Genomic DNA, 27,399 nt, shown 5'->3' on the forward strand with positions numbered 1-27,399 from the left:
TTGGCGGTAGCTATAGGACACATCGATACGGAGTTGTCATTGCGCTTACTTGCTTCTAGAACTTATCCAACTCTCATCCATCTAACACAATAAACGCTCGCGACGGCAAAGCCATCGCGATGGGGGTATCTCCAAAGATAGGAAGCCGCGCCTTGCTAATGCACAACATCCTCTCTATAGCCACAATCGATTTACCCAAGAAAAAGTATTTCGTTCAAATCATAATTGCCACTCTTCTGGCGTTCTTCCTCCACTGTTGGTCCCAACATAGCTTCTGTCTACCGCCCAGATCCACTCGCCGCGCTCTTTGTCGTTGCGGCACGCAAAGAGCCAGGCTTTGGTGGAGTATACAGCCCAGACTTCCATTCTAACATTCGGTCGCTGGAGCAGTTTGGCAACTTCCGGCTCAGCGTCGATGCGGCTGTTTGTGAGGTTGATGGCATTGACCTCGTCTCCTTCCTTGGAATAGAGGTGTAAGAATGGGCGGCGAAGCTCAACATACGTTCGTACCCAATGCTGCCCGGAGACATCAGGACACAGCAGCCACCCGGCCTTGAGAACGGTGGGAGACTTCAGGTGGGTCTCGGTGGTGGCGGCTAAAGGTAATTGTTCTTCGGCGCCATCACGACTGCCGTTTGCGAAGGCGGCGCCGTTTTCTGGAGACTCCGTATTGGACTGAAGCAGCATGATCTCACCAGGGGAAGTGGTGGTCGTCCAAAGCTCAAGGACCTTTTCCAAGATCTCCTTTTGCTTCTCGCTGAACTTGTCGCCTTCTGCTAGTAGAGCTTTTGCGGGCGGCGACAGTGCGCCGAAGGCAAGCACTCCACGGGCTGCCTCGATCTCTGCAATGCGTCTCTGCCGCTTTCGCAACTGCAGGAAATCTCGGATCAGTGAGACGCCTCTGGGCGCCCAGCTGGAGAGCATCTCCTCTCCAGAGATGTAATCGCCTGTGGTATCCATACGCCACAAATCACCGGCGCGCTTTGCTTGGCTCGGCTTGAGGGTCACTGCGTAATTTGAGGCAGTGGAGTGGACTACTCGCTGGTTGTAGAACAGCTGACCGAGCAGAGACTGTTGGCGGAACCACGCTCGAGGCCGCGTCTGCACTGCAAAATCGAAGCCAAATTGCAGCGGATGTGTGATCCTCGGTGAGTGGACTTCCCACTTCAGTGTCAGCTGCACTTTGTACTTGTCTAAAGTAGGCCTGTCAAGCAGAGCAGAGCTGTGGGCACTGGAATCCCACTGCGCGGTGAGTTTGACGTTTGTCGTGCCGTCTGGGTTATTGCGGATCACTGCAGGCGAGAGAAGCGAAAGCGGTACATCTGGCTGCGATGTGTCTTCGTCAGAAACCTTGCCCTCGCTGTCAAGCAGCCGCACTTTGCCAGCCTTGAGTCGGTCAACTTCCTTCCAAGGCAGACTGTCACCAGAGCTGTGGACCAGGCTTAGTACAATGCGTCTTTGCAATCCCTGATGCAGCTGATACGCTCCTTGATCAAGCGTATCATTCTGCACGACTTCGACCGGCTGATATGTACCGTCTTCGCTGATCTCCTGAATCTGCACACGGGCGAACACATCGTGACGCTCGTCGCTATAGTACTCATGCTCGGGTATCCTTGCGTGATTACGCTTATTTCTTGGCTTGATGTTTGCAGCAACCGAGGCATCACGCATGTCGTCCCAACTAAGGAGTTTGTCGAGATGCATGGACGTCACCTGCGCAAATAGGCTCACCCTAAGGCTTGCATCGTGCGGCGCGGTGAGAGGCAAGCTCATGCTATGCACGCTCTCAAACCGCACCGTTGACTCGCCAAAGCCGCCGACCAGAGAAGTAGTGGTTGCGCCGCCTTCCTCTGAAACACCCGGGATGAATAGCTGTGCGTGAACATTCGTGCCCTCCCTCTCAGCCCAGCCGACGAGATCGTGCATGACGACGTTGAACTTCAACGTGCTGCTTGGCGCTTCAGCCGAGCTTGGCTCAAGTGACAGGTGCACGACGCCGACGATATTGCACGTATACGGTGAATAGACATCGAGCGTGAAGTCTTGCACCCTGCACTCGAAGACTGCGGCCAGCGGAATGTCGACGTCTCCGACGCGTGTGTATTCGGGCATACAGTCCTCTTCAAATGGGTTGCCAATCTGGAAGTGCTGCATGTACTCCGGACGATCCAGGTACTGCACCATCTGCCGCATGGCCTTTACCCGCTTGTGCAACTTCTGGATAGACCAGAGATGGATCACATTGCTGTGGAAGTCGATGACTCTAACGCCCAGGCATGGCTTGGGTGTCGATTCCAAGTCGGGGTCGTTGCTTTCTTCGGCGGAAATGCCATTGAGCACCAAATCGTAGGAAGAGCCCAACGTGTGGCCGACGTCCACAATCGTAAATTGAAAGACGACGTTTCGTTCCATCTGCTGGCTCATCACCTGCGCCTCTTTCAACGTCGCGGCGTTTCGCAGTGCAGCGGCGGCCATGGCGACGTATCTATGCCGTCTCCAGTGGTTCAGCACGTATCTGGCGAGCCAGATTTCGCGCTCGCTCAATTCGAGCTTTCCATGGCTCTTCCTTCTCGGCTTTGGTGGCGAGCGCAGTTCCTTGAGCTTGCGGTCAAAATCTTTCTTTTGTTGAGACAACTGCTGCTGCATTTGCTCTCTCATTTCCTGCAGCGAAGCTTCCATCTTGGCCTTCTCGCTCCGCAACTCTGCGATCTCGACGTTGTCTTGCTCGGCGTTCTGCAACTTCTGCTGGTATTCATCTTTCTGCTTCTCCAGCTGCTCTTGCATCTCTTCCCGAATCTGTTTCAGGCGGTCTTCATCTTCAGACTGCCGCGGCGTGGAGGGGATCGTGAGTGCTGTGTCCAACGAGAAAGCGTCCAAAGTGCCGTTGCTAAGATACTTCTCTCGCACTGGGTGAGAGGACACCGATTCAGTGTCGGTATCAGCACCGTTGCTGTCAAACAGCATGGATCCAGGTCTTGCTTTGCGGACCGCGCGCACGCGTTGTAGATCGTCGAAAAGGACATCAAGTTGGTCATCGGTCAAGTCGGATATCTTCTGGTCTGGCCCAAGCGATGAAGAAATTGCTTCCTTTCGTGCAAAAGCCCAATCACTATCACGCCCATGCGTGCGCCAAGGAGCAGGATATTCGCTTCCAGGACTGCCCATATCGCCATCCGTCTCGGACATGGCTCGACTCACACTGCTGGCTGCCCTCTCATGATTAGGCGGCCGCGGCGAGGGAGAATCAAGCTGATCGGCTGTCACATAATACTTAAGCAGACTACCTTGTTCCGCTCTTTCCTCTCGGGCCTCTTGGGGATGGTTGAAACGGAAAATGTGGAAATCACCGAGAATCACACGATTGCCCGATCGTAATCGTTTTGGCGCCTCAATGCGTATGCCATTCACCATGATCGCCGCGCCGTCTTTTGGCACCACGGTTACGACACCGTCGACGTTCTCGAAGGTGCAGTGGTCGTGAAGTATCTTCGATCCATTCAATCGAATGTCGACAGAAGCATTGCCGTTCGCTTCACCATTGACTTTGTCGTTCGCCCCTCCACCTTCAAGCTGTTCAGCCTCCACGTTACCAACAGTCGTGGTTCCGGGCTTGAGATTGTAGATAAGACATTCTGCGAGCAATGGATCGTCGCTGAGATTGACCAAGTGAGGCATCTTCTTCGGTGTGGACAGCCCAACAAAGCCTTTCTCTATGCTGATACCAAGTTCCTCTAGAGCTGCTTCTCGCTCCTTGTGAATCTGTTCTGTCATGTTGAGCTTTTCTTCCCACGTCTGGTTCAGATCTTTGTAAAGCTTCTCGGACTGCGCCAATTGCTCCTGGATCTCAGCCTTGGAGACTTTCCTGACCGTGCCATCTGCGCTTGTGAAGCTAACAATTTGTTTATCGAGAGGAGTGTCTGGACTGTACTGCTCTTCAGCAACACCACCACCTGTACTGAGTTTTGACCGTAATAGAGCAAGCTCTTCTTTCAGTTCCCGGATCATGCGTGCGTTTGGATCCTCGTTGACCACGGCATGGTTCTTGATACGCTTGGCAGAGTCGGCGTACCGAAGTGTAGACAGTGTCTCTTCGAAATTGATGTCCGCAGGCGAGATTGCTGCTATCATAGCCGTCAAACTGTTTCCTCCTAGACTGTCCTTCAAAAGCCACGTCAGGACAGAGTCTCGATATGGCACTTGGGCACCCTTCTTAGCCTTGTTCGTGCTCGCATCTGCGAGAGCTGCGATGACACGTCCAAGAGTCGACAGAGATCGGTTGATCTCGGCTCCTTCCTTCAGCCTCGCACCGGTAGCTCCAGTGCTGGTAGCACGTTCAGAACCCGCCAAGTCAACCAGGCTGATCTTCGCAACTTTTTCAGAATCCATGTTCGTCTCGTCATCGTGCCGTTTCTGGGTCAGAGTCAAGGTGAAGACCGCATGCGATCGCGAAGAGGTCTCGTTCATGTTCGTCGCCGCTACCGTTCGGGCTTTGTTGCCCTCGTCCATCAGATGATCGATTTCCGCAAAGCTTCGGACCACCAGCTTGGCGAGATCTTCCACGTACGGACCTGTAGACGGATGTTCTCTGACTTTGAGATTGCCCTTGTTGCTCGGATTCAGAAGATCTCGCACGCGCTCGTTGTAGATTTCGAGATAGGAGACTTCCACGGTGCTGGTGAGGTTCTTATCCTTCTCGGTAATGCCCTCAATCCTGTCAAACATATCTCTGCAGATACGCGGGATGACACCCTCCTCCTCGCCGTAGCCCATCATGCTGTAACTCTTTCCTGAACCAGTCTGGCCATACGCGAAGATACAGTTATTGTAGCCTTGGAAGGCATTGTCCAGCAGTGGCTTGCCCAAGTCTGTGAAGAGATCTTCTTGCCCGGCAAAGTGTGAATCCTGCTTGTTGAAAGACCAATATGACTTATCGAATGCGAACGTTTTGGTGCCCTCCAACGCTGCCTTGACCGGCTTGCTCTTCCCGTCTGGCGGCGGAGGTGTGATTATGGTTTGCGCATCTTGCATAGACACGATACATCTTGCATTGCGGCCAGTCTCTCGATTATTGAAGGGCCTCACTCGCACGACCACTTTGATGTTGCCGCTCGGAGGCCCGCCGGACGCCATGTTGGCGTGCTGAATGGTTGAGGTATGGACGATGGTGTAACAGGACTATGGGATATGGTTCGCGCGATCCATGTGTGGTGCAGACTCGGCCCTGGAGGCCACGAGACGTCGTCGGGATTCTTGTCAACAGGTCGAAGTCGATAATTCGAGGATCAGGACGCGTCGGCGGTCATAGAACTATGCCACTCAACCGCGGAACCCTGTCTCCGTCTCCCACCCGGCCGTCAGAAGTCGCTGCCCGAACATGCCCTCTTTCCGCATGGTCGCACGTTGTTATCTTCACTCCGAAGGGCTACAGCTGAACGTGAGGGCCAAGCGTTCGTCGTGTGTATATTTCGAATGTTTCGACAGACCCAAACGAGCGTCGTGGTCGTCCGTTCTGCTCGTGCACAGGAAGGCGAGCGACCGCCAATTTTGGCAGGGAATAGTTCTAGAATAAATCTTGCCAAAATTATAAAATATAGAACTGTCGTATGCACACAATCATCGTACGGCAAGTGTAGAGATCGAATGGTCAATCTCACACTCGGCTCGATTCACAGTGAGGCCTGATGGCAGAGGACGACATGTGGCGTCCGCCTACGAACCGACTGATGAGCAGGCTCGACCGGTCTTTCTTCCAGCGGACCATAGCGCTCCGTGCTGCGAGAGTCTTCCAAAATCAGAACATATGCAAGGTCAGGAGGTAGGTCTCGGCGGCGAAAGCCTCTCCATGTGTCTATACAGTCTGAATTGCGTCGGATTTGCAGTCGTCGCTGACATACCAGCAGCGCACTCGAGAAGAGCAAAGATGCTTTGACAAGAGAGAGACTGGGCAGCGTTCAGCCCGATCCAGACGTCGAGCGAGCAAAGGCTGGCATGAAATGTATTTTGCTCAGACCTGAGGTAGCTACCAACGAGACGCCCGTTTCAGAAGTCGTCAATCCCACTCCTCACTCTTCCGTTGTGAGCGAACTCGCAGAACAGGGTCTGATTGCAGTCATACCCTACCAGCTGAAACTTGACTACGACCACTGGACGTATCACGATATCATGTCCTCGATACTGCCGGAAGACGAGCAAGGTGAGATTCCCTCGGGCTTTTCTCAGGTCGGCCACGTAGCGCACCTCAACCTGCGCGACGAGTACGTGAAGTACAAGCATCTCATTGCCGAAATCCTCGTGGACAAGAACCCCGGCGTTCGTACTGTGATCAATAAAATCGATGACGTTGGCGAAGAGAGCGAGTATCGAACGTTCAAGTACGAAGTTCTCGCAGGGCCGCACGACTTGAACGTGACAATATCGGAGGAGAACTGTACCTTCAAATTCGACTACAGCAAAGTGTATTGGAACAGCCGACTCAATACGGAGCACAGACGGCTCGTCAGTAGCTTTGCCGAAGGCGAGGCTGTTTGCGATGTCATGGCTGGAATCGGCCCATTTGCTGTGCCTGCTGGCAAGAAGCGCATCTTCGTGTGGGCAAATGACTTGAACCCGGACAGCTACACGAGTCTGCTCGACGCTATCAAACGGAACAAAGTTGGTGACTACGTCCGGGCATTCAACGACGACGGCAAGACATTCATTCGCACTGCAGTCGCCGAGCTCGCCAAGACCGATCACGCCGTCGACATCGTGTCAAGACCATCGCGCAAGAACAAGGACGCCAAGGCAGAAGTTCTCAAGACGGTCAAGCAGCCACGAACATTTCAGCACTTCGTCATGAACCTGCCCGCGACCGCTACTACCTTCCTGCCGAGCTTCATCGGCCTTTACCCACCTTCTGTACGCGATATGCTTCCTGCTGACGCCAAGATGCCTCTGGTCCACGTCTACTGCTTCAGTACCAAGAGTGACGACCATGTGGAGGAGGGCTACAAGATATGCGAGGAGCTGAGCAATCAGCTGCAGTGCGACATGAAGCCCGGGAAAATTTGCGAAGGCAAGGTCGAGGTGCATGATGTGCGGGATGTGGCTCCGAAGAAGAGGATGTTTTGTGCCAGCTTCCGTCTTCCTGAGGAGGTGGCCTTCCGAGACGCAGCAGCGTGACGCGGCGAGCAAGCTATGTCCGCCACGGCCGCAAGCCTACTGTATCTGATCCTGACGCGGAAGGTGCTTTAGCGAGGAAAATCCGCAGTAATGCTGGGGCACACCTGAGAAAACGAGGTGCTCAATGCAAGTCCGACCAAGGGCGTGGCTAGATATGGGCTGGCTCTTGCCTGGTCTGGCCTCAGTCCGGGAACTTTCTTCGGCAGCCTCGATTCACAACGACAGACAGATCAATACCAAGATCGTTCCCAAGACTTCCCAATGGCGCAACCACTCGTCTTCTTCGTTGGCGCTGCCTCCAGCGGCTTTGGCAAAGGCGTAGCTCTCGAGGCTCTCAGCCGAGGCCACAAAGCCATAGCGACATCCCGTAATTCCTCCAAGCTGGCCGATTTGAAAGAGAAAGGAGCAGTCACGATGGATCTCGACGTAACTCAACCACTCTCCGAGATTCAAGCCATCGTCGCCGAAGCCCACAAAGTCTACGGCCGTTTCGATGTTCTCATCAATGCCGCGGGCTATATCCTGGAGGGAGCGGTAGAAGAAGCCTCACCAGAAGAAACCTACGACTCCTTCAACACAAACGTCTTCGGGGTCATCAACCTCACCCGCGCCATAACGCCCTATATGCGTCAGCAACACTCGGGCACTATAGCGCACTTCGGCTCTGTGGGAAGTTGGCATGGAGCAGCTGGTGCAGGCGTGTACGTTGCCGTCAAGTGGGCCATAACAGGCTTCAGCGAATCTCTCGCTCTCGAGCTCAAGGATTTCGGTATCGACGTCATCTCCATCGAGCCAGGATACTTTCGTACGGGCTTTCTCAACCCTGGAGCGAGACAACTCACCGCGAAGAGATTGAAGGAATACGACGCGACATCTGTGGGAGTCGTGAGAAAGGTGTTCAACGAACAGAACAACAAGCAGTTGGGAGATATCGAGAAAGGCTGTAAAGTGATTGTGGACGTGCTCACGAAGAAGGATGGGAAGGATGTGCCGATGAGGTTGGTGTTGGGAAGTGATGCCTATCAAATGATCAAGGAGAAGTGCGAGAGTACCATTGCTCTTCTAGAGGAGTGGAAGGACGTCACTTGTCGCACCGATCATTCTTGAGACACTGGCTCTCGAGTGCGAAGATTGGCTCTAGGACACTACAATGAACCACGTACCGCATGGGACTATGCAGGGAATTTGGTTCGCTTTGTCGAAATAGGCAGAAAGCCAATCTGGTTCCATTGAATTGAATGTGCCATTTTCCATCCCAAGTGCGATGCGCCAATGCTATGAAATTCGATCTCAGTATTTACAGGTACATCACAGTATACACTTCTATCCTTTCTCTCATCTGAGCTCATCAATCCTGGTTCAAACAGCACTTTAAACTCGATATCTGATGGTCTTGCCGATGCTGTCGAGAATGCCGCTGAAGAAACCACCACTGCTCGATGAGTTCGACTTAGATGGCCATGGACCTGTAGAAAATGTGTATCAGTAAAGTACAACAAGAAGTCGCTACCGATTTGAATGACCTTTGCTTGCCTTATCCGCAACAAGCGCGATCAACGCGGCGCCCACACCGCTGCCGTCCTTGGCAATACCGATGCGGATCTTCTTCTCGCCCTGAGGCCCAATCTCTGGAATATCTCTCAAAGCCTCACGGATGTACTCCTCGAATCGTGGGTAGAACTCCACGAGCGAGCCATCTACACCAATATCTACAATATCGTCTTCATTGACCTCGAGAGTGGCATTGTTGGTGGTGGAGATGTCGGCTGGTTTCTTCAATTTATCTGTCGCGATCACTACCGCAGCTATGGCAACCGCAGAAAGGCGTGCCGCGCGCTTGCCAATAGCGGATGCAATAAGTCGCACCGCCTCCGCGTCTTCCGCCGAAGCAGCTGTGACCCCAAGCTCGCTATCAAGGGCCTGCCTTGTGATCTTCAAGCCCTGGCTGCTGTCTCCGGAGGTTGTAGAGAGGAAGCTAGTGTCCAGTCCCCATTGCTTGTAGAGCTTCGAGTTTGGGTCCACGTTGGTAGTGCTGTGAACGTCATTCTGGTTGGAGTGCTCATCCGTGAAGAGCGGCACGGCGCTGTCCTTCATCAAGCTCACCAGTGCTCTCCGCAAGATCTCACCCAAGAACATACCGGACACCCGCTTTTCGAACATCTGTATACCTGGATTTACTGACTCTCTATCCAAGTCGTGATCGTAGGGCGTGTTTGGCAGGACGGAAAGGCCGTTGTCGAAGCTGCCCCATTCAGTGTTGATGATCATTTCACCAGTGCTATTGTCGATATCGCCAGCCGCAGCTCCTAGCTTCTTCAACTTGGTAATCTTGTCGAGCTTCTCCACATATGCACCATTTGTACCAGTTCCAAAAATGGCTCCAAGAAGAGTTCCAGTCTTGCCTGGACTGGTGTAAGATCGTGCCATCAATGTGCCGACAGTGTCATTGACCAACGCTGCCACTCTGACGGGCAGTCCAAGCGCATCAATTTCACTCTGAAGCAAAGCGCATACATCCTGGCCTACTGTCTCTTGAATGTCAAAGCCCTTGGTCCATCGAATGAGAGTTCCTTTGTTAATGCCAACTTGCTGGACTGGGAAGGAAAAAGTGAATCCCAGGCTGAATATCTCTTCCTCCCTATATCCACGAAAGGAGGAACCTCTTCTCTCCTTGTGACTTGAATAATGATCACCGTGGTGAGTTTTGAGGAACAGCTCGATCTGCTTAGCCAAGAAAGAGAACAGGTCATGGCTAGTCTTGGCGACCATCAGATGCTTGGGAATGGCCACCTTGCTCTGGGTCAAGCTGAATGTGCTGTTGCCATGCAGCTGAATTGAGCAGACTCGAAAGTTCGTGCCGCCCAAGTCCACTGCCATGTAGAGTCCCTTCTCCGTACCATTGGGCACAGCAGTCACGTAGGTCGGAATTTGAGACATAGTGGCTCCTGTCTTCTGCAGACCTTCATGCATCTGGCTAATGAATTCCTTGACGCCGCGATTGACATTTTCCTTGCTGTACTCGAACTCTGCGGCAACGCGCTCAGCTGCTGCTGCCAAGGCCATGCTGTGCGGACTCTTGTGATATAGGCTTCCCGAGACGTGCTGTGGAGCTCTACAGTACAATTCCTGGACGAAAGGATTCGGCGAGGGACAGGAAGGCGGCGGTTGCGGCGAGTAGGCGGAGCGGAAGAAGACCGAAAGATGGCGCGGTACGATGAATTGTAAGACTACTACCAGAAAGATGGCGAAGCAGAGCAGTAGTGTCGAGGGCGAGCGGAGTCTGTGTCGCGTACGGGCAACAAAGGACTGCTTGTGGCGGAGCTCGCGGAGGAATGGGAGCTCTTCCTCTGCGCTGTCGAGCACGGATTGCCTTCGCTTTTGCTTCTGCTTTTGCTGTAGCCTGAATCGAAGTGCCTCAGAAGGCCGAGCCGGGTTGGAGTCGGAGCGGTGGTGTGGCTGCTGTCGGGATGCCAGGGTGAGCGTCTCTCAGTGTCTGGTATGAGAGCGGAGGAAGGGGAGGGGGTGGAGGAGGGGACCGGCAGAACCAAGCAACAAACGGGGTGCAGATGATGCCGGTGCTGATGCTGGTCGTGTGGAAGGTGTGGGTGTCGGGTGGAGCCATTACATATCGCACTGTAGCGAGCTTTCCGATTCTCTTAGCTACTCGTAGAGCACCATGGTCCATGAAGCTCGAAACGCCAGCGCTCGCTCTCGCCGCCGCGCCCCGCCCTCGATGGCGCCGCCGCGCCGTGGCTTGCTTGCATGGAACTACCTTGCCTTCACGTGGCCCATTTCATGCATGGATGCATCGCCGTTGCTACTCTTCGGTCCGATTTCAAGGCCACAGTTATACAGCATATATCTCGCCCTCGCCCAGCTCCAGCTCCCATTGCTGCAACATCTGCCCATACCCGCCAGTGACGTTGCCACCACGCCGCCCAGCACTCGAATCGAGGTTTGAGAGAGCATTGAAGTGGCCGACTGGAGGCACCCATGCTAGCCGCGGTGCTTTCGCGGCGACGGCGAGACCCGATCCTTATTCTAGAATACCGCGTCCTGCGGCTCAACCTTCAAGCACATCGCTCGCGAAAAATAATGTACAGCAGCAGCAGGAGAGGAGATGAAGCACAGGCGTTCGAATCCAAAAGCTTCACAACGGAAGTCATCCGACGCAGTAAAACCGCGGCAAGGAACACCCCGAAATATACTTGGAGCTACGCAGGGTTCTCGACTGACAGCGAACATCGAATTGCCCTGTGCGACCTTCAGTCACAACTAGATATGTGTACCTACAGACGTAACTCGGATTTGTACTGGCCCAGCCTTCCCTCCTCAAGTGCTGACCTAAATTGGCTCCATTTCTCAACATGCATTGTCACTCTAACTTATTCCTTCTTCGTGTGCGCAGTGTGAGCTTCTTTCAGCTCCCGTTTTTGCTTCGCCAGCGACCGGCAGTAAATTGAGATTTATACGCATATCCCTCTTCTTCCCGTCTTCCGAACGGATAGCTCTAACAACATTCGATGTTCTCCAGCAGCTCGAGTGAGAGCGGAAAGCTTGACGAGTCCGTCCTGTGATTCCTCATCAAACACCATGCAGAAATCGGCGGGCAGTACTGATGATGACCGCAGAGAATTCGAAAGGGATGAGTTCACGCGTGCAACGCGAAACAGCTCGATGGGCGGAAGGTAAGACCGAATGCGTTCCAGAAGCTCATATGTGCCAACGACACATTGGCTGCAGATTGGCCGAGGCGATCACGAGCTGGCCAGTGCCATTGCTGCTCCGTGTCCATGGTCTACTGGTAAGCAATCTTATGACCCGCAGCAAAATGATCCTTCTCTTCACAGATCCTGCGCAGCCTCCTTCGCTCACGCGATTCCTCTCTGCTAAGTCCCGGACGAGGGTGCAGAGAATCTTCTTCCACCGAACGCCGTCTTGTGCTCCGTCCTCTTCTTGGTGACCTCCTGGAACTCGAATCCCTTCGTCCGTCGTAGCCTTTGGCTTGCTTCTTGTTATGCTGATGTATAATTCCTTTCGCTGCCATGAACACCCCGAAGAGAACGACAATGGCTATTTCCCTCTTGCCAGGATTCTCGAGCGACACCATATTATCGTGCAAGGAGAGAAATGTGCAAGTCACAGATGCTGCTGGACGAGATGCCCGACTTTAGCTCTGGCCAATAACTTCGAAACCGGAACGACATCACTTTTGAACTGTGTTTTCGCTCGGACAGTGCTTTCGCTCGGACAGTGCTTTGCTTGGAGTTGGCCAAAGGTTCGTGTCGACAGGGGAATTGAGTTTGCGCTCCTGTGTCAGCTGTTCAGTTCTATAACCAGGAAAAGCAAGGATTCTAGTCACGTTGCCAACTTGCAGCATGGAAATTGGGCGGGAATCAGACACTGGTGGCTTTCGCAATAATGAAGGACTCGATGAATAATCGGCTGCTACCAATGCTCGAGGCGTAAAGCCCGAATCGTAGCTAAATTCCCGCTTCGACGCCATAACACCAACGCTAAAGGATCCATTCGATATCTCTTGCGACTTGCAAACCAGATGGCACTTCTTTCTCAAAGGAAGGCTGACATGCTTTCAGACTTCTCTCCAGCTACCATTGACTGGCTTTCGACCGGGCGTCAATGCTGGAGGGGTAAGTGGGCTTACTATCGGCGCTTCGGTGTGATACGATGGTGCTGCGCTCTGCTCATACGGATTGGGCTGAGCATATGATGGCTGTTGCGCACGATCATAATATCCTGCATCTGTAGGTGCGTAGGAGAGCGGAGAAGTTCGGCCTGCAGTGTGGAAGCCGCCTGCCATCGGGCTTATGTACTGGTTTGACGTGACTGGACTCATAAAGCTGTTCGGAGAGTATGGCTCGGCACGATTGTTGTTGTATGTGTTTCGAGCGCCATAAGGCGATGGCGGTGCCTGCTCATGATATGATGGAGACGTCTGCGCTCCTGTGAAGTATCCAGTAGCATTGTGGCTTCTGCCTTGATTGCTATATGGACTTGCTGGGTATTGTTGCTGCTGTTGCGTGGAACAGTCATTGTAGGGGTTGGCGCGCATGCCGCTAGCTCCCAAGTCGCCAAACTGTGGTGGATTGTATCGCTCGGTGCCGAAATTGTCCTGACTCTTGCCTAAAAGAGAGTCTTGCTGGTATGTTTGGGACGTATGTGTCGGAGACGTGTGGTCTATTTTCTCAAGCTCAACTTCTTCATCCGATTCAACTCTTCTAGATTGGGCATTCTGCCAGCTAGGCATCGCCGGGAGAGCATCCTCATTGAACTTTTTGCTTGGCGCGTCGAACGTCGCTGTCGATGCGACTGGAGCGCCGCGGTAGCCTCCACCAGCGCCGCCAGCCATATACGCGGGTGGCTGAGTCGGAGGTGGTTGCTGATACTGGTACGGCGTAGGTGGTGCTTGTTGGTATCCGCCTCGATCTCGGTTGCTTCCTCGTGGACTCGGGCAGCAAGCATTGAAACAAGACAAGCAACCACAGCAACATTGGAGCCCGCAGCACAAACAGCGTGCAAGACACCAGAGGATGGAGATGACAATGAGCGAGCCGACGACTATTCCTGCTATGACCGGCCATTTGCAGTATGAATGCGCCATGCAACCGTCCCAAGAGGAGAGCGACTCGTGGACCCCGTCGGCTGTGCTTCCGATGTCTCGCTGGGCGAGGAGAATCGCGGCGACTGGCATATTGGCTGGTGTGTGGCCGCTCGCCGGTAGCCGTAGCGAAGCGACTTCCGCTGGCTACAAAATACTCGTCGTTGCTGTATAAGAGGACTTGACACAGCGGGCCCCTATGCGAGCATTCCCAGCCTCTTTCTAACCGTGTTTGTCGCGTGCTTGTCTTCAATCTTGCAGAGAATGGCAACGTGCGCAATGAGACGTAATTTTGTTGATATCATGGCGGAAACGACGCTTTGAGTCAAAACTGGCAGGAGGAGTTGCGCGTGCACTCGACTCGATCGAAAGGACCAGGGGCAACAGCCAAGTCGTGTTGTGAAACGCGCTAGCGATGCAGCGCAGCAGCGGACTCCGCAGTGAGGAGGTGGAGGCGGAGGCGGAGGCGGAAGGAAGCGCCACCGTGGAGAAGACAGCAGCGTCGTGAATGATATCCGGGGTTGCGTCAGCCCACTTCACCCCTCGCCCTAGCTCGGGGATTCAAGCCATACGTAAAATCGCTTTTTCTTAGTAGGCTATACGTAAAATTCGATAACAATAATGTTATAAAGCATATATAATAGGAAATTGAATATAAGTGCGATAAGGGTTAAGAAGCAGTAGATTTCCGATATATTAGCGACTAAATTGCGACTATAGGTAGTTAGAATAGGCTAACAATCGGCCTCTACGTATATATCGCGTTAACTATATAGTTAATTACTTTATAGGTCGGCCTATATATCTATTATATAACTACTACCTCTTCTTACTAAGTAAATAGCTAACTGCTACTATATCTACTATCTACCTCTTCTAGCTTAATAGGGTTGTTCTTACTACTAGCAACCGCGCCTTTATAACGACTAGATTTCTTCGGAGGCTCGTAGAAATATCGCTTGCTTTATATAAACTCGTAGCGGCGACGAGGAGGTACTAAATAAGGCTAAATTGCAGTATATACGGTATCTTTATTAAGTAGCGCCTCGTCTTGCTAGAGCTAGTCTAATCGAGTATTAGGCTCTTACGCGAATAGGCTATTTAGTCGCCGCCTTAGCTTAATAGTTTATACTATAATATCGCCTTTATAGTTATAGGTACGAGTCGGCAATAGTAGTGTCCTTAGCTTACTCTAGCTATATATAACTATACCGCTATTAGTTGTATCGGTACGGCGCCTATAATCGCTAAGAATAGTCGTATATAGATTACTAGTCTTCTTCGAGATATTATTACTATCGAGAAGCTATAGATCGAAGATACGCCGTAGTAGCTTATCGATAGACTAAAGGTTAACGTCTATCTACTTAGTCTTACTATTGTTGCTAAATACGATATAGAAGGCCTTACTACACTTAAGCCGATATAAGCGTACCTTGCTAATAGCATTCTATACCTCCTATAACATCTTCCGGCGGTTATTATTAACTAGGTTCTTGTCTTATTACGTAACTTATAAGCGCAATTTATTCGCCTCGATAGTACCTACCCTTATAAGCCGATTAGGCTACTCCTTCTATCGCTTCTTTACTCGCTTAATAATGCTCGTAGACTAGTATTTACGCTTGTATTCCTCGCCTTTATAGATAGCCGCGTCAACTAAGATAGTATAGGCTTCTTCTGCTTGCTTCGTAGGTAACGAGGAAAATAGGTTAAATAATAGTAATATAGGATCGATACCCTATAGGGCTAGTTTTAGATAAGAACGTCGGAAGTCCTTACGAGCTTATATAGTACTACGAGACGCCTTAATCGTACGAGGGCTAGTCGTAGTATTAAGGAGCTATTACGGCAGTTCGGGTATCGGTATTTACTAAGGTAGCGTAGGGGGTAACGATAGTATGCCCTAAGCAATTAAGTTTTCGAGATCCCCGAGGTAGTAGCGACTATTAGCGTAAGCCTAGCCTTCTAGATCGATAATAGTAGGCTCTACGGAACGTTGTTACTTAACCGACGCGATATGCTCCTACTAAGCGACCTCCGCTATTGCTAGCGATTTATTATAGCGGGCTTCTTCCTATACTAATTCGCCCTTAATTGTTTGCTAGTTCTAGTTATAGTTAGTAGCTCTATACTAATCTCGAATATGCCTATAAGGGACCTCCCTATTAATTAGGAATATACCTATCTTCCGAAATGCTAACCTTATATTATAAGAGGTAAACGTCTTGCTACGAATAGCCGAGAGTGCCTCGATAAACTTAGATATTCCGAATTTACTAATACTACGGTATATAGCCTCTAATACTGCTTGCCTATGCCTTAGTTTATACACCTAGAATAGGATAACATCTAACGGCTATATAAAGTATAAAGTGTGTAGTTATAGGCCCTATAGTTAAATCTTATACTGCTTTATAAAGGCTGCAAACTCCTTAAAGCAGTAGGAGCCGTAATTGTCGTATAGAAGCACCCTCTATTCTTCTAGATCTTTAGGCCTTATCTTCCGCTTAAACTAGCGGATATAGTGCATTATAGTATCGTCGGTTATATATCTAGAGTTAGACTTATTAATAGTAATTAAGAAGTTGTCCTTGCCTAAGAACGAGGGTGTATTAGTTAGCAGGTAACGTCGTTCTTACCTTAGGTAGTAGCAATAGACTTACCTTCCTTCGGTACCTACCGTTCTTAGACTATTACACCTTTTACAATTAACTAATAATCTACTACCTTACCGAAGGCATTAACGGTCTCGACGACAGTTATATGCGTATAGTTGCTATTACATTCGGTCTAGGCGCGCCGCTTCGTATCTATTATAACGATATGCTCGTTACTACCTATTCTAACTCGGAAGCTAGTCTTATCGAAATTCTATATATTCCGCGGCTTTATACCTAGTCGCGAAATTATCGCCTTAAAGCGGTTAAACTAACTCCTTATCGTAGAAGGGTCGTAAGCCTCCTTCCGCTATACCTTAATCGGCTTAGACTTAACTTTGCTAAGTCTATAGCGCTTTAGAAAGCGGTCGGCCTAGTCTATACTAAATAGCGGTATTGTATCCTTCGGCGTCCTCTCTAGCAATAGACTAACTAGCATCTCTATCGCTACGATAACGATTAACGCTACTAGTAAGAATATACCTATTGCGTCCCTCTCTCGATAATAATCCGCTAGCGCTAGCTCTTAAGACTCGTCTAGTTTAGTATTAGTTAATAGACGATTAAATAGCGATCTACGGCCTCTTAACCGCTAGTAAATACGAGAATATAGGCTAGTTGCCTTCTTACTCTTATAAAGCGCTCGAATGCTAATCTTCTTCTTATCCGATTTGGCCTCTAATTCGTAGTACTTCGAAACGACGCGTTCTACTACCCTCTCTGCCCTCTCTGTCTCGGTTAACCGCTCGGCCCGCACCCTCTTTACCTTTTTGCCCCTTTTACGCCCTATACCGAGTTTTGTATACGATCCGTATAGTAGAATATAAGAAATAGGAGGAATACGAGGAATATACGCTTTAGAATAAGGTAGACGCGCCTACTAAGGATTATATAAGAAATAGCGATAGCGAGGTCCTACGACTACTATACGCTCGGATAAACTAGCTAATATTATATTTAAACTCGCGGTTTAATATTATACCTACCTAGATATCTATATAGGACTAGAATATACTACTTATCGAGTTTTACGTATAGCCTACTAAGAAAAAGCGATTTTACGTATAGCTAGAAACCTCGCGATTAGCGGGCGTAAAGTGTGTAACGGAACCCTAGATATAAATCGACGTCCGTATTACTAGAAACGCCGATTCGACGGAGCTCTATATATACTAGATTATTAATAGAGGGTTAGCTTTACTTTAGTCTATTGTCGCTTCCTATTATTATTGCGCCTTCCTTACTATATTATAAACTTTACTTAGACTCGCTATAACTTCGCGCCTAGACTCGCTATATTATTCTTCCTATACCCTTATCGATAGCGATAGCGACTACGATAGCGATAGCGATAGCGATAGCGACAGTAGCGTTACTACTACTACTACCGTTTCGAGTTATAACTAGTATTTCGCGCGACCTTATTCTTATAGCTACTATAGGTGCTTTAGTACCCGATTTAGTACCTATATTACTAGTAGGAGGACTATATTTATTATAAGCTAAGAGGCGTATCGCTATAGACTCGCTACTAACTCGCTCTAGCCTTCGACGTCCTACGACTATAAATACGAAAGATTTCTAGTACTATAGCGAGTAGATATAGTAAGACCTCCTCGACGATACCGTAAATCTATAAAAGAAGAAGATAGTATTAAACAGACTACGTAAATACTCGGCTACGGGTATTATTATAGAGACTAAGCAAGGAAAGCTAGTACTATCGCTATATTACTTTTATACTCGCTACGATAACGGCTATAAGTATCGCGTACTAGATATCGAAGGAGAGAGAGTCTACGCTTATTATAAGTATTAGGGTAAGAGTAGCTATACTACTAGCGAGATTAAGGTTAAAGAAGAGGATAGAAATAGCGAGCTAGCCGCGATATAGGCGCGAGTCGAGGCTATAGAGGCAAATAATACTATATTAGAGGCAAAGAATACTATATTAGAGGCAAAGATTAAGGTATTAGAAGCTAAGTTCGATAAGTTAGAAGGATATTGCCTCTCGTAGTTTAAATAGCTTAAAAATAAGGCTATTATTAAGTCTAAGGATATATATACGATATAGAAGGAGCTATAGCTAAATAGCGATCGCGAGCTACTAGTAGACAACATTTAAAGAGCGAGTCTGTAGCGAGTTCTATAGCGAGTCTACTACGAGTCTACTACGAGTCTATATTTCTATTTCCTTTCTTCTTCGATCGTATCTCTATAGATAATAGATTAACTAGCTTCTAAGTACGCTTTAGCTTCTAACTCTTCTATCCGCTCTAACTATCTTACTAGCTATCTTGCTAACTATATTGCTAGCTATATTACTAGCTATCTTGCTAGCTATCTTGCTAGCTATATTGCTAGGTATCTTGCTAGCTATCTTGCTAGCTATCTTGCTAGCTATCTTGCTAGTCCTTAGCTTCGCTCGACTCTTTTAGAATAGGCGTAACTCGCGGTAGCCTCGCGGTATCCTCGCCGCTTAGATTAATAAACTTAGGCGGCTTTTTTATATCGATTACCTTCTCCTTCTGTAGCTTCTCTTACTTAATCTCTATAGATAGAACAACCCCGTCCTAACTCGCTATAGTACTCGCGCTACTACTCGTAGTAGGAGTACTTAGCTAGTGCTTCCGCTTTAGTTACCTTTATTGCTATAGCTTCCGCTATTATTAGATATAGATTTTAAGGTAATAGATTAGTAGCTACTTTATTGCTTTCCCTCCTATTTGCGGTTTAAAGAGTATAAGAGCCTCTTTAACTAGTCCTAGGCCGAGTGCTTTAGAAGCGACTTTATCTAGTAATAAGCGCTTATTATCGAAATTAGTATAGAAGAAGTAGTCCGTATAGTCGTCGACCTAATAGACGCTGCCTTACGGTAGGTCCTTAGCGTCAATCCGACTAAGAACCTAGTCTATAAGTAATATATTAGCTTCTTCGAAGTCTTTGTTAGACTAGATATTAGTAATAGAAATCTATAGGACTAGCTAATTATATTCCTATAGGTCGACTCTACTCCTACGAGAAACCTCTACTCGCTAGCTAAAAACTAAATAGCGGTAGGTAAATAATACCTTTGTTAGCTCCTTTAATAGTTATATAGGTATTAGTAGACGTTGCGAGAGGCTCCGAGATCTAGCATTTAGTCGAGAAGTTAGCTTACACTACTAAATAGCAGCATTGCGTACAGTATTCGCCGCCTTAGGTAGAGAAGGGAACGTATTAAAGCCTCGTACTATACTCGCAGTTAAACTCGCAGTAGTAGTAGCGGTAGCAGCTACGGCTACTACTAACGGCTCGCGTATAAATCGCTCGGTTAGTAGATTAGGGTTCTTAAGACTACACTAGTTACAGAATACGTATACTTTTAATAGTGTTATATAGTTAGCGCCGGTAATAGTATAAAAGGTACCCTAGACAGGTATTGTTAGTAGTAGAACTAAGGTAGAACTATAGCAGTAGTATAGAGGTAGAACAAGATAGGAATTAAAAGATTAAGAAGGAAATAGAATGTTAGGGCTAAAGAGGCTATACGTAATTAGTATGTGATTAGGCCGAGTAAAGCTAGGGTCTTAGTGCCTTAGGCAGGGCTTAGTACTTAGCAATAGGCTAACTTGCCTGCCTTCCTCCCTCTCCTCCTAGTTCCTTATCGAATACTACTCGTACCTACTACTACCCTATCTACCTGCTAGTATACCCTTCTTATATAGTATTCGATCTACCCTTTAAGGGTAGTAGCTAGATAGTCCTTATTTTAAGCTTTTAGCGGTATAGCTACGAAAACCATCGATTTAACTATATTGCGCCTAAAGAACGGGACCTATACGTACTATTCTATTAAAATAACCGTACTAATTATTAAGCAAGGCCTTCTATACGGCCTATTATACTAAGTTAATCGCACTAAGCCGATATCTACTAATTCCGCTACATCCGTATCTTAGGGGCTAATAATATATTATTAGTGTCGCCCCTTATAATAGCTAGCTTATTACAAAGCAATAACAACCGCGGCGCCGCTAGCAGCGCTAGTAATAATAACACTAGTAGTATAGTGCCTACCGAAGTACCTACTAAAGTACCTACTAAAGCACCTACTAAAGAGCCTGCTACTAGGCCTGCCGAAGAACCTATAGTTCTAGGCGATAATCTAGAATTGCCTGTTAATAATATTCTTAACAACATTGTTAATCGACGATATAGCTAACTAGCCTTCGGGCCCTAACTAGTAGGGAGACTTTAAGAAGCTACTTAAAACAGGCTTACTGCCCTACGTTAAGAGCAGCAGCTAAAAGATAACCTCCTCGAGCTTCGCCGCCTTTAAGGGGCCCTAATAACTAATACTAAGCCGATAGTAGGGCCTTCTTTACTACCCGTTGCAGTCTAAAAGAAGGATGCTAAACTTAAGGACTATACCGTATTTAATAGCTCTAGCCGAAAGCAATATAACGACTATATTCGTAACTGTAAGCTTAACTAGCGAAACGTACCTAGGGCTCTTCCGGACGATTACTCGTTAGTCGTCTATACTATACAATATATTAATAGAGACCTAAAACGTACCTAGGATAACCATTTCGACTCCCTTACTAATTAGACCGCTATTTAGTAGCAAACCTATAAAACTATTATGCTAGACACCCTTAGAAACCCTATACTAAGGCAACAATATGCTTAGGACTAGTACCTTCGAGCTAAGTAAAAGACTAATTAATCGGCCCGCTTATTTAAGGCCTATTTAAAAACCCTTAAAGACGACCTTCTACCTAAGACTAATTCTATATAGATCTCCGAGATACGCCTAAAACTTAGATAGGAACTTATCCTCGAATTAGACCGTCGCCGTGTGTTCGAACAAGCTAATCTAATACGCATTTAATTTATAGTCGAAGTAGAAACAGCCGAACGGGCTATTTAGCTCTAATAACGACTAGAATCGAGGATCCGACTAGCTAGTACTAACCGTAGCAACCGTAGCCGCGGAGGAAACTAGGGTTCCTACTATAACAACAATTCTAATAATAGGAACAGTAACGACCGTAGAAGAGGCCGTAGCCGACGGCTATATAGAGGAGGCCGCGATAGGGGCCGTAGAAGGGGCTCGTATCCCTATAATACTAACCGCTCGGCTAATAATAGCAACAAAAGCTACGGTAGTCTACTAACCGGATTGAAGTGCTTCAATTGTAATAGTACTAGCTATCTACTAGGCTAATGCGATAAACCTAAGGACTAGGCCCGAATTAATCGTGCTTCCGCTAAATACCGAAAGTACCTCTTAGCGGCTAACGCTACCCCTATAGGCTAACCTTCGAAAAAAGAGTAAGCGCCGCACTAACTATTAGCCTTGTACGGCGTAAGACTATCGATATTATACTAGCTATTATACGTACCTATCTCGTATCGGATACGTATAGAACTAACTATAAGACTAAGGTTATACTAGATCTAGGAAATTCAGTTAGTGCCCTTATTAGCTATCGCCTAGCTAAGCAATTAGACCTTCGACAACTGCCTAGGACTAACCTACTAACCCTTGCTTAGTTTAATAACGCTCGGCACTTGACCTACGGAGCCTACTATATCTATATAGCCCTAAGAGACGACCTCGGCAATAAGCGCCTACTAAACTTTACTACCTACGCAATAGACATAGACAGCCTCCTATCTAATATTATTATTAGCAACCCTGTTCTTAAGTACTACGCTATAGCTATAGACTTAGGCATTTAGAAGTAGCGATTTAGAATCGCTAGGAAAGAGGATATTAAACACATTAATATTAGCGAGTGCCCTAACGATATTAGGGTCCTATTTATTAGCAACCTAATACTAGCCTCCGCCTTAGCTAATCCGACTGCCGATTTGCTCGGTAGTAATAACGATAAACCTATGCCCCCTAATAATCCTAATTAGCTTGCTCGTATACTAGAGCCTATCCGAGAGACCTATATTAATGTGTTTGAACACTACCTAGCATCGATATTGCCTATATTTAAAGAGACGGATTATAAGATTAATATTATAGAGGGTAAGGAGGTTCCTTTTAGACTACTCTATAACCTTAGTAAGCGCGAGCTTGCTATATTGCGTAAGTACCTAGAGGAAAACCTAGCTAATAGTCGTATTCGGTATAGTAATAGCCCTGCTAGTGCACCTATCCTGCTCGTACTAAAGAAGGATAGTAGCCTACGTCTATATATCGACTATCGTAGACTTAATACTATTACTATTAAAGACCGCTATCTACTTCCGCTTATTAACGAGACCCTCGATCGCCTTTCTAGCGCTTACTTCTATACTATATTAGATATTAAGGATGCGTACTATCGTATTTGTATTCGTAAGGGCGATAAATAGAAAACAGCTTTCCGTACTTACTATAGCTATTTCGAATACTTAGTTATACTATTTAGCCTAGCTAATGCCCCTATAACATTGTAGTCCTATATTAATCGGGCCCTTTTAGGCCTATTAGACTACCTCTATATAGTTTACCTAGATAACATCCTAGTTTATACCTATTTACCTAATATTGCAGAACACTAGGCCGTAGTACGTAAGGTCCTCGACCGCCTATAAGCCTATAGCCTATATTACAAACCTTCTAAATGCACCTTTGCTACTAAAGAGGTGTCCTTCCTTAGCTTCCTTATATTAACCGATAGTATTAAGGCTAATCCTAATCGGATTAAGACTATTACTAAGTAGCTAACCCCTACTAGTATTAAGGAGCTTTAATTATTCCTCGGCTTTGCTAATTTCTATCGTCGCTTTATTAAGGGCTATTTACGGTATATAATGCCCCTAACTAAGCTTACTAAAACTAAGGCTAACCCTACTAGAGAATTTAAATAGACTAATAGAGTATAAGCCGCTTTTAACGGTCTAAAGCAACGCTTTACTAAAGTCCCCTTATTGTACTATTTCGTACTAAGCAAACAGATCCGAATTAAGACTAACGCTTTACAGTTCGCTATATTAGCTATTATGTTATAGCAGGCTAATAACACCTACTAGTACCCGATTGCCTTCTTCTCGAGGAAGATAATTAATACTAAACGTTGCTACGAGACCTACGAGTAAGAGCTCCTAGCTATTATCGAGGCCTTTAAGTATTAGAGGCACTACCTCGATAGGGCTTAATATACAATACAGGTCTATATAGACTATAACAACCTCCGTAGTATTACTAAGGTTACTAGGGTTATAGGTCGATAGGCTAGATAGGCCGTCTACCTCGCCGGGATCGATTTTAATATATTATACCGGCTAGGCGTAAGTAACCCTACCGATAGCCTATTAAGGCGACCTAATTACGATAGCGAGACTTAATATATTAATTTATTGTTTCTAACCCTATAGTATAAGATTGCTATAGCCTGTATTATTAATAAGCAAACGTAGGATAAGCGGACCTCCGGACCCCGCGGCGGCAACAAATACTATAGCAGAGTTGTCGTTCTTCTAGTATACGTTAAAAAGGACGTAGATCGCTCGAGCTATAACGACTCGATTAAAGATATTGCTATCTATAGCGACAGCACTATAGAAGAGGTTGCAGTTAATCCGGCTGCTAGTGCTATTAGATGTATATAATACGTACCTCGTTTAATAGCGAGGGTACTATTAAATAACCTTGTAAATAGGGATAGTTAATAGTTTATAAATAAGCTGTTACGTACTTAGTAGAGGGACGCCTTTGCTATCGAGCGTATTAATAGGCTTATAAGTAGACGGGCGACTCGATCTAGTAAGAGTAATAGTTAGTCGATCGACGATAAAGGTTACTTAAAGTTTAAGGGCAGATACTATATCCCTGCTAAGCAATCGATTAGATAAGAGCTTTTAAAGAGGCACTATAATAGTAAGCTCGCTAGTTACTATAGTATAGAGAGGTCGCACGAGTTACTATCGCGTATATGCTACTAGCTAAATAGTAAGCGGTATATAAAGGAATATATGTAGACCTATATAGTATACTAGCGAGTTAAGGCACTAAAGCACTTACTATTTAGCGAGTTATCTTTACTTCCTGTTCCTAGGAAGCTATTTACTAGGCTTGTAGTAGACTTTGTTATAGGCCTTCCTTCTACTGAGCGTAGGGGTAGCAAGGATGTATATAATGCTATCCTTGTTATAGTAGACCGATTTACTAAGGGCGCTCGATATATCCCGGCGCGGAAAGATTAGACTGCTATCGATATAGTAGAGGCGCTATAGAACAATATCTTCTATATCTATTAGGGAACCCCTAAGGGGATAGTATCTAATCGTAGATCGATACTAATATCGTACTATTAGAGCGAAATATGCCTATAGCTAAGACTAAAGCATCGGCTATTAATAGCCTTCTATCTATAGACTAACGGTCAAACAGAGAGACAGAATACTACTCTATAGCAGTATCTGCGTAGTTACATTAACGAGAACCTTAAGGATTGGGTCAATCTCCTATAGCCTATAGAATTCGTATACAATAATAGTATGCACTTATTAACTAAGGTTTCACTATATATAGCTATAATAGGCTAAAACGCTGCCCTGCTATAAGATCTATTTACCTCGCTCGAGGCCGAGCGTAAGGAAAGGGAAGCGCGTTAAGTACTAGAAACACTAGCGGCAATAGAACGTGTCTAGAAGATGCGAGAAATCTATACTAAGATAGCTAAGAAATTGATAAAGGCTTAAGAATACTAAAAGGCCTACTACGATAAGCGCTATATACTAATAACCTTTAAACAAGGCGATATAGTTATGCTTAGTACTAAGAACCTCCGTATCCGCAAACACCTATCGCCTAATAGTAAAACAAGGCCTAAGCTCGTACTAAGATACATTAGCCTATTTCGCATCCGAGAACCGAAGGGCAATAGCTAGGCCTACTAGTTATAGCTTCTACCTTATTACACTATCTATAATACCTTCTATATCTCCCTCCTCAAACTATACTACTAGCGCGAAGGCGATAAAGCGCCTACTAAGTTAGAAGAAGTCTTAGCTAACAGTAAAGAACTATAGTCTGTAGAACGTATCCTAAAGCATCGGACTAGGTAGGGCAAGAAGGAGTACCTATTAAGATAGCAAGGCTATCTACCTAAATAGGACTTATAGGAGGCTAAATAGTAAAGACTCGTTTAAGGATATAACTAAGTTGTTAGATAAGTATTAGACTAGCGTAAAGAACACGAAGAAGGCTAAGAGCTTATAATGCCTATAATGTTACTACTAAGCCTAGGAATAATACTACCCCCGGGGTGCTATTAGCTAACTAATTAGCTATAAGCAATTGTTAGTAAAGGATAATAAGACTACGCTAGTACGCTACGACGCGCCAATTAGTTACTACTCTTTCAAGGCTTCTACCTCTTTACTAATGCGCCCTATAAGACCCTTCCCCTAGTATTTAGATCCTCCTTTTGTTCCTTTATTCTATCGAGGCCTAGGCGATCGGCGAGGACGGCGTCGCGCTTATAATAGCGCGGCCGGCGCGACTATATTAGTAATAGTATTACGGAGTGTATTGCTGTTTAAGAAAGGAAGGATATAGCTATATTAGTAACGGTATTGCCGAGTTGTTATTAGTTAAAGAAGGAAATTAGAAGAAGGTAAAGCTAGCGCTAAGACGACTAGCGCCGCTATTATTAATATTACTTGCTATTGTTACTACGCCTACAGACACAACCTTGCCTACACTACGAGCCTAAGGCACCTTTAATTAAAACTTTGATTAAAACTTTAAGCCGCCTAAAAGGATTAAGCGACTAATAGACTAACTAAGGGCAAAAACTATAAAGCTAAGCTAGCTAGGGTCGATCTTGCGGACAATAGGTTACTCCTCGATCTATCTAACCCTTTAAGCGAGGCGAACCTCTACTACTGTACTTATAATAGCCTTTACCTATAGAAACTAGACGAGCTATGTTTTTTAAAAGATAAGATAAGATTAACAATTAAAGGCTACTAAACCTAACTAATTAGGGCTAGTAAAACTACGATAGTAAATAATAGCTCTCGTAACAATAAGAACAATCCCTCGTAATAACAAGAACAACCCTCGGAAGCGGATATTTCTAGGTCTTTTAAGAGTAGACGCAGAGAACTCGGTACGACATTACTTAGAACGGAGGCAGTACTATAATATCCCGTATACCTACCTATTATAGTAGGGAAGGTGCGCTCGTATTGTAATTAGTCGATAGTCCTTAATTCTTGTAGTTATATATTACTTTATTATATGCAAGGATAGCGCAGTTAGAGTTAGACATTGTGTTGTATTAGAGGTGAGGTTTAATATAGTTATATAATTAGGTAGTTGTGCGTTCAATTTAGCGCGGACTAAGCGGCTTATTAGACCTGCTAAGTTAGTAGCAATAGAGGTCGAGATTAGAACATAGATAGGCTATAAGGGCGCGGCCTTTAGAAGGGAAGCGTATGTTAGGGCTAAAGAGGCTATACGTAATTAGTATATAATTAGGCCGAGTGAAGCTAGGGTCTTAGTGCCTTAGGCAGGGCTTAGCACTTAGCAATAGGCCAACTTGCCTGCCTTCCTCCCTCTCCTCCTAGTTCCTTATCGAATACTACTCGTACCTACTACTACCCTATCTACCTGCTAGTATACCCTTCCTATACAGAACTAAAACAAGCGACTCGCGGCCGGCTCGCGGCCGGCTCGCAAATCCCTTATTTTAGATTAGTATATATTATTTATAAACTTAATTAATCTAGCCCCGGTATTCGCCCTACCTAACGTCTAATTACGAGCTGCTAATAGCTTGTCTAACTCTATTAGTTTAGGCCCTAACCCTATAGCTATATACTCGGCAATTAGCTATCGAAGAAGTAAGTATACCTAGCGGTAAACTCGCTCTCTATCGCTATTATTCTCGCTACTACTAACTAGATACGAGAAGCCGCGAGTCTATAATACTATCTAACACTAAGTAAGCGTAGCCTCGG

The 27,399-nt window shown here is 46.7% G+C and overlaps 6 protein-coding genes across 6 annotated transcripts; 2 read left to right on the forward strand and 4 right to left on the reverse strand.

Moving 5' to 3' along the window:
- Positions 1–219: 219 nt before the first annotated feature.
- Positions 220–5,262, reverse strand: MYCFIDRAFT_213268 (uncharacterized protein; the record flags this gene model as incomplete). Its single annotated transcript, XM_007923254.1, has 1 exon — positions 220–5,262. The coding sequence occupies exon 1, from the start codon at positions 5,131–5,133 to the stop codon at positions 220–222; it is 4,914 nt and encodes a 1,637-aa protein (XP_007921445.1). The 5' UTR covers positions 5,134–5,262.
- Positions 5,263–5,626: 364 nt separating this feature from the next.
- Positions 5,627–7,411, forward strand: MYCFIDRAFT_48564 (uncharacterized protein). Its single transcript, XM_007921851.1, has 3 exons — positions 5,627–5,818; positions 5,904–6,456; positions 6,523–7,411. The coding sequence occupies exons 1-3, from the start codon at positions 5,685–5,687 to the stop codon at positions 7,162–7,164; spliced, it is 1,329 nt and encodes a 442-aa protein (XP_007920042.1). The 5' UTR covers positions 5,627–5,684; the 3' UTR covers positions 7,165–7,411.
- A 14-nt stretch (positions 7,412–7,425) lies between these two features.
- Positions 7,426–8,271, forward strand: MYCFIDRAFT_25832 (uncharacterized protein; the record flags this gene model as incomplete). Its single annotated transcript, XM_007921526.1, has 1 exon — positions 7,426–8,271. The coding sequence occupies one exon, from the start codon at positions 7,426–7,428 to the stop codon at positions 8,269–8,271; it is 846 nt and encodes a 281-aa protein (XP_007919717.1).
- Positions 8,272–8,363: 92 nt separating this feature from the next.
- MYCFIDRAFT_55374 (uncharacterized protein) lies at positions 8,364–10,969 on the reverse strand. Its single transcript, XM_007921956.1, has one exon. It carries the CDS (start codon positions 10,225–10,227, stop codon positions 8,671–8,673), a length of 1,557 nt encoding a protein of 518 aa, XP_007920147.1. The 5' UTR covers positions 10,228–10,969; the 3' UTR covers positions 8,364–8,670.
- On the reverse strand, positions 9,859–10,969 carry MYCFIDRAFT_181236 (uncharacterized protein). The gene has a single exon (XM_007923255.1). The coding sequence runs from the start codon at positions 10,784–10,786 to the stop codon at positions 10,580–10,582; it is 207 nt and encodes a 68-aa protein (XP_007921446.1). The 5' UTR covers positions 10,787–10,969; the 3' UTR covers positions 9,859–10,579.
- A 1,401-nt stretch (positions 10,970–12,370) lies between these two features.
- MYCFIDRAFT_76213 (uncharacterized protein) lies at positions 12,371–13,876 on the reverse strand (the record flags this gene model as incomplete). The annotated part of the gene is made up of 2 exons (XM_007922249.1): positions 12,371–12,475; positions 12,830–13,876. 2 exons carry the CDS (start codon positions 13,874–13,876, stop codon positions 12,371–12,373), a joined length of 1,152 nt encoding a protein of 383 aa, XP_007920440.1.
- Positions 13,877–27,399: the final 13,523 nt, after the last annotated feature.

Source organism: Pseudocercospora fijiensis (assembly GCF_000340215.1).
Source record: "Pseudocercospora fijiensis CIRAD86 unplaced genomic scaffold MYCFIscaffold_1, whole genome shotgun sequence".
NCBI classification, from domain to species: domain Eukaryota; kingdom Fungi; phylum Ascomycota; class Dothideomycetes; order Mycosphaerellales; family Mycosphaerellaceae; genus Pseudocercospora; species Pseudocercospora fijiensis.

Bases quoted from the DNA above. Each gene is read 5' to 3' on its own strand.
- MYCFIDRAFT_55374 (XM_007921956.1), bottom strand. From the start codon at position 10,227: ATGGCCTTGGCAGCAGCAGCTGAGCGCGTTGCCGCAGAGTTCGAGTAC.
- MYCFIDRAFT_48564 (XM_007921851.1), top strand. From the start codon at position 5,685: ATGGCAGAGGACGACATGTGGCGTCCGCCTACGAACCGACTGATGAGC. The intron at 5,819-5,903 runs GTAGGTCTCGGC...ACATACCAGCAG, and splicing joins AACATATGCAAGGTCAGGAG to CGCACTCGAGAAGAGCAAAG. The intron at 6,457-6,522 runs GTGTATTGGAAC...GCCGAAGGCGAG, and splicing joins TCAAATTCGACTACAGCAAA to GCTGTTTGCGATGTCATGGC.
- MYCFIDRAFT_181236 (XM_007923255.1), bottom strand. From the start codon at position 10,786: ATGGCTCCACCCGACACCCACACCTTCCACACGACCAGCATCAGCACC.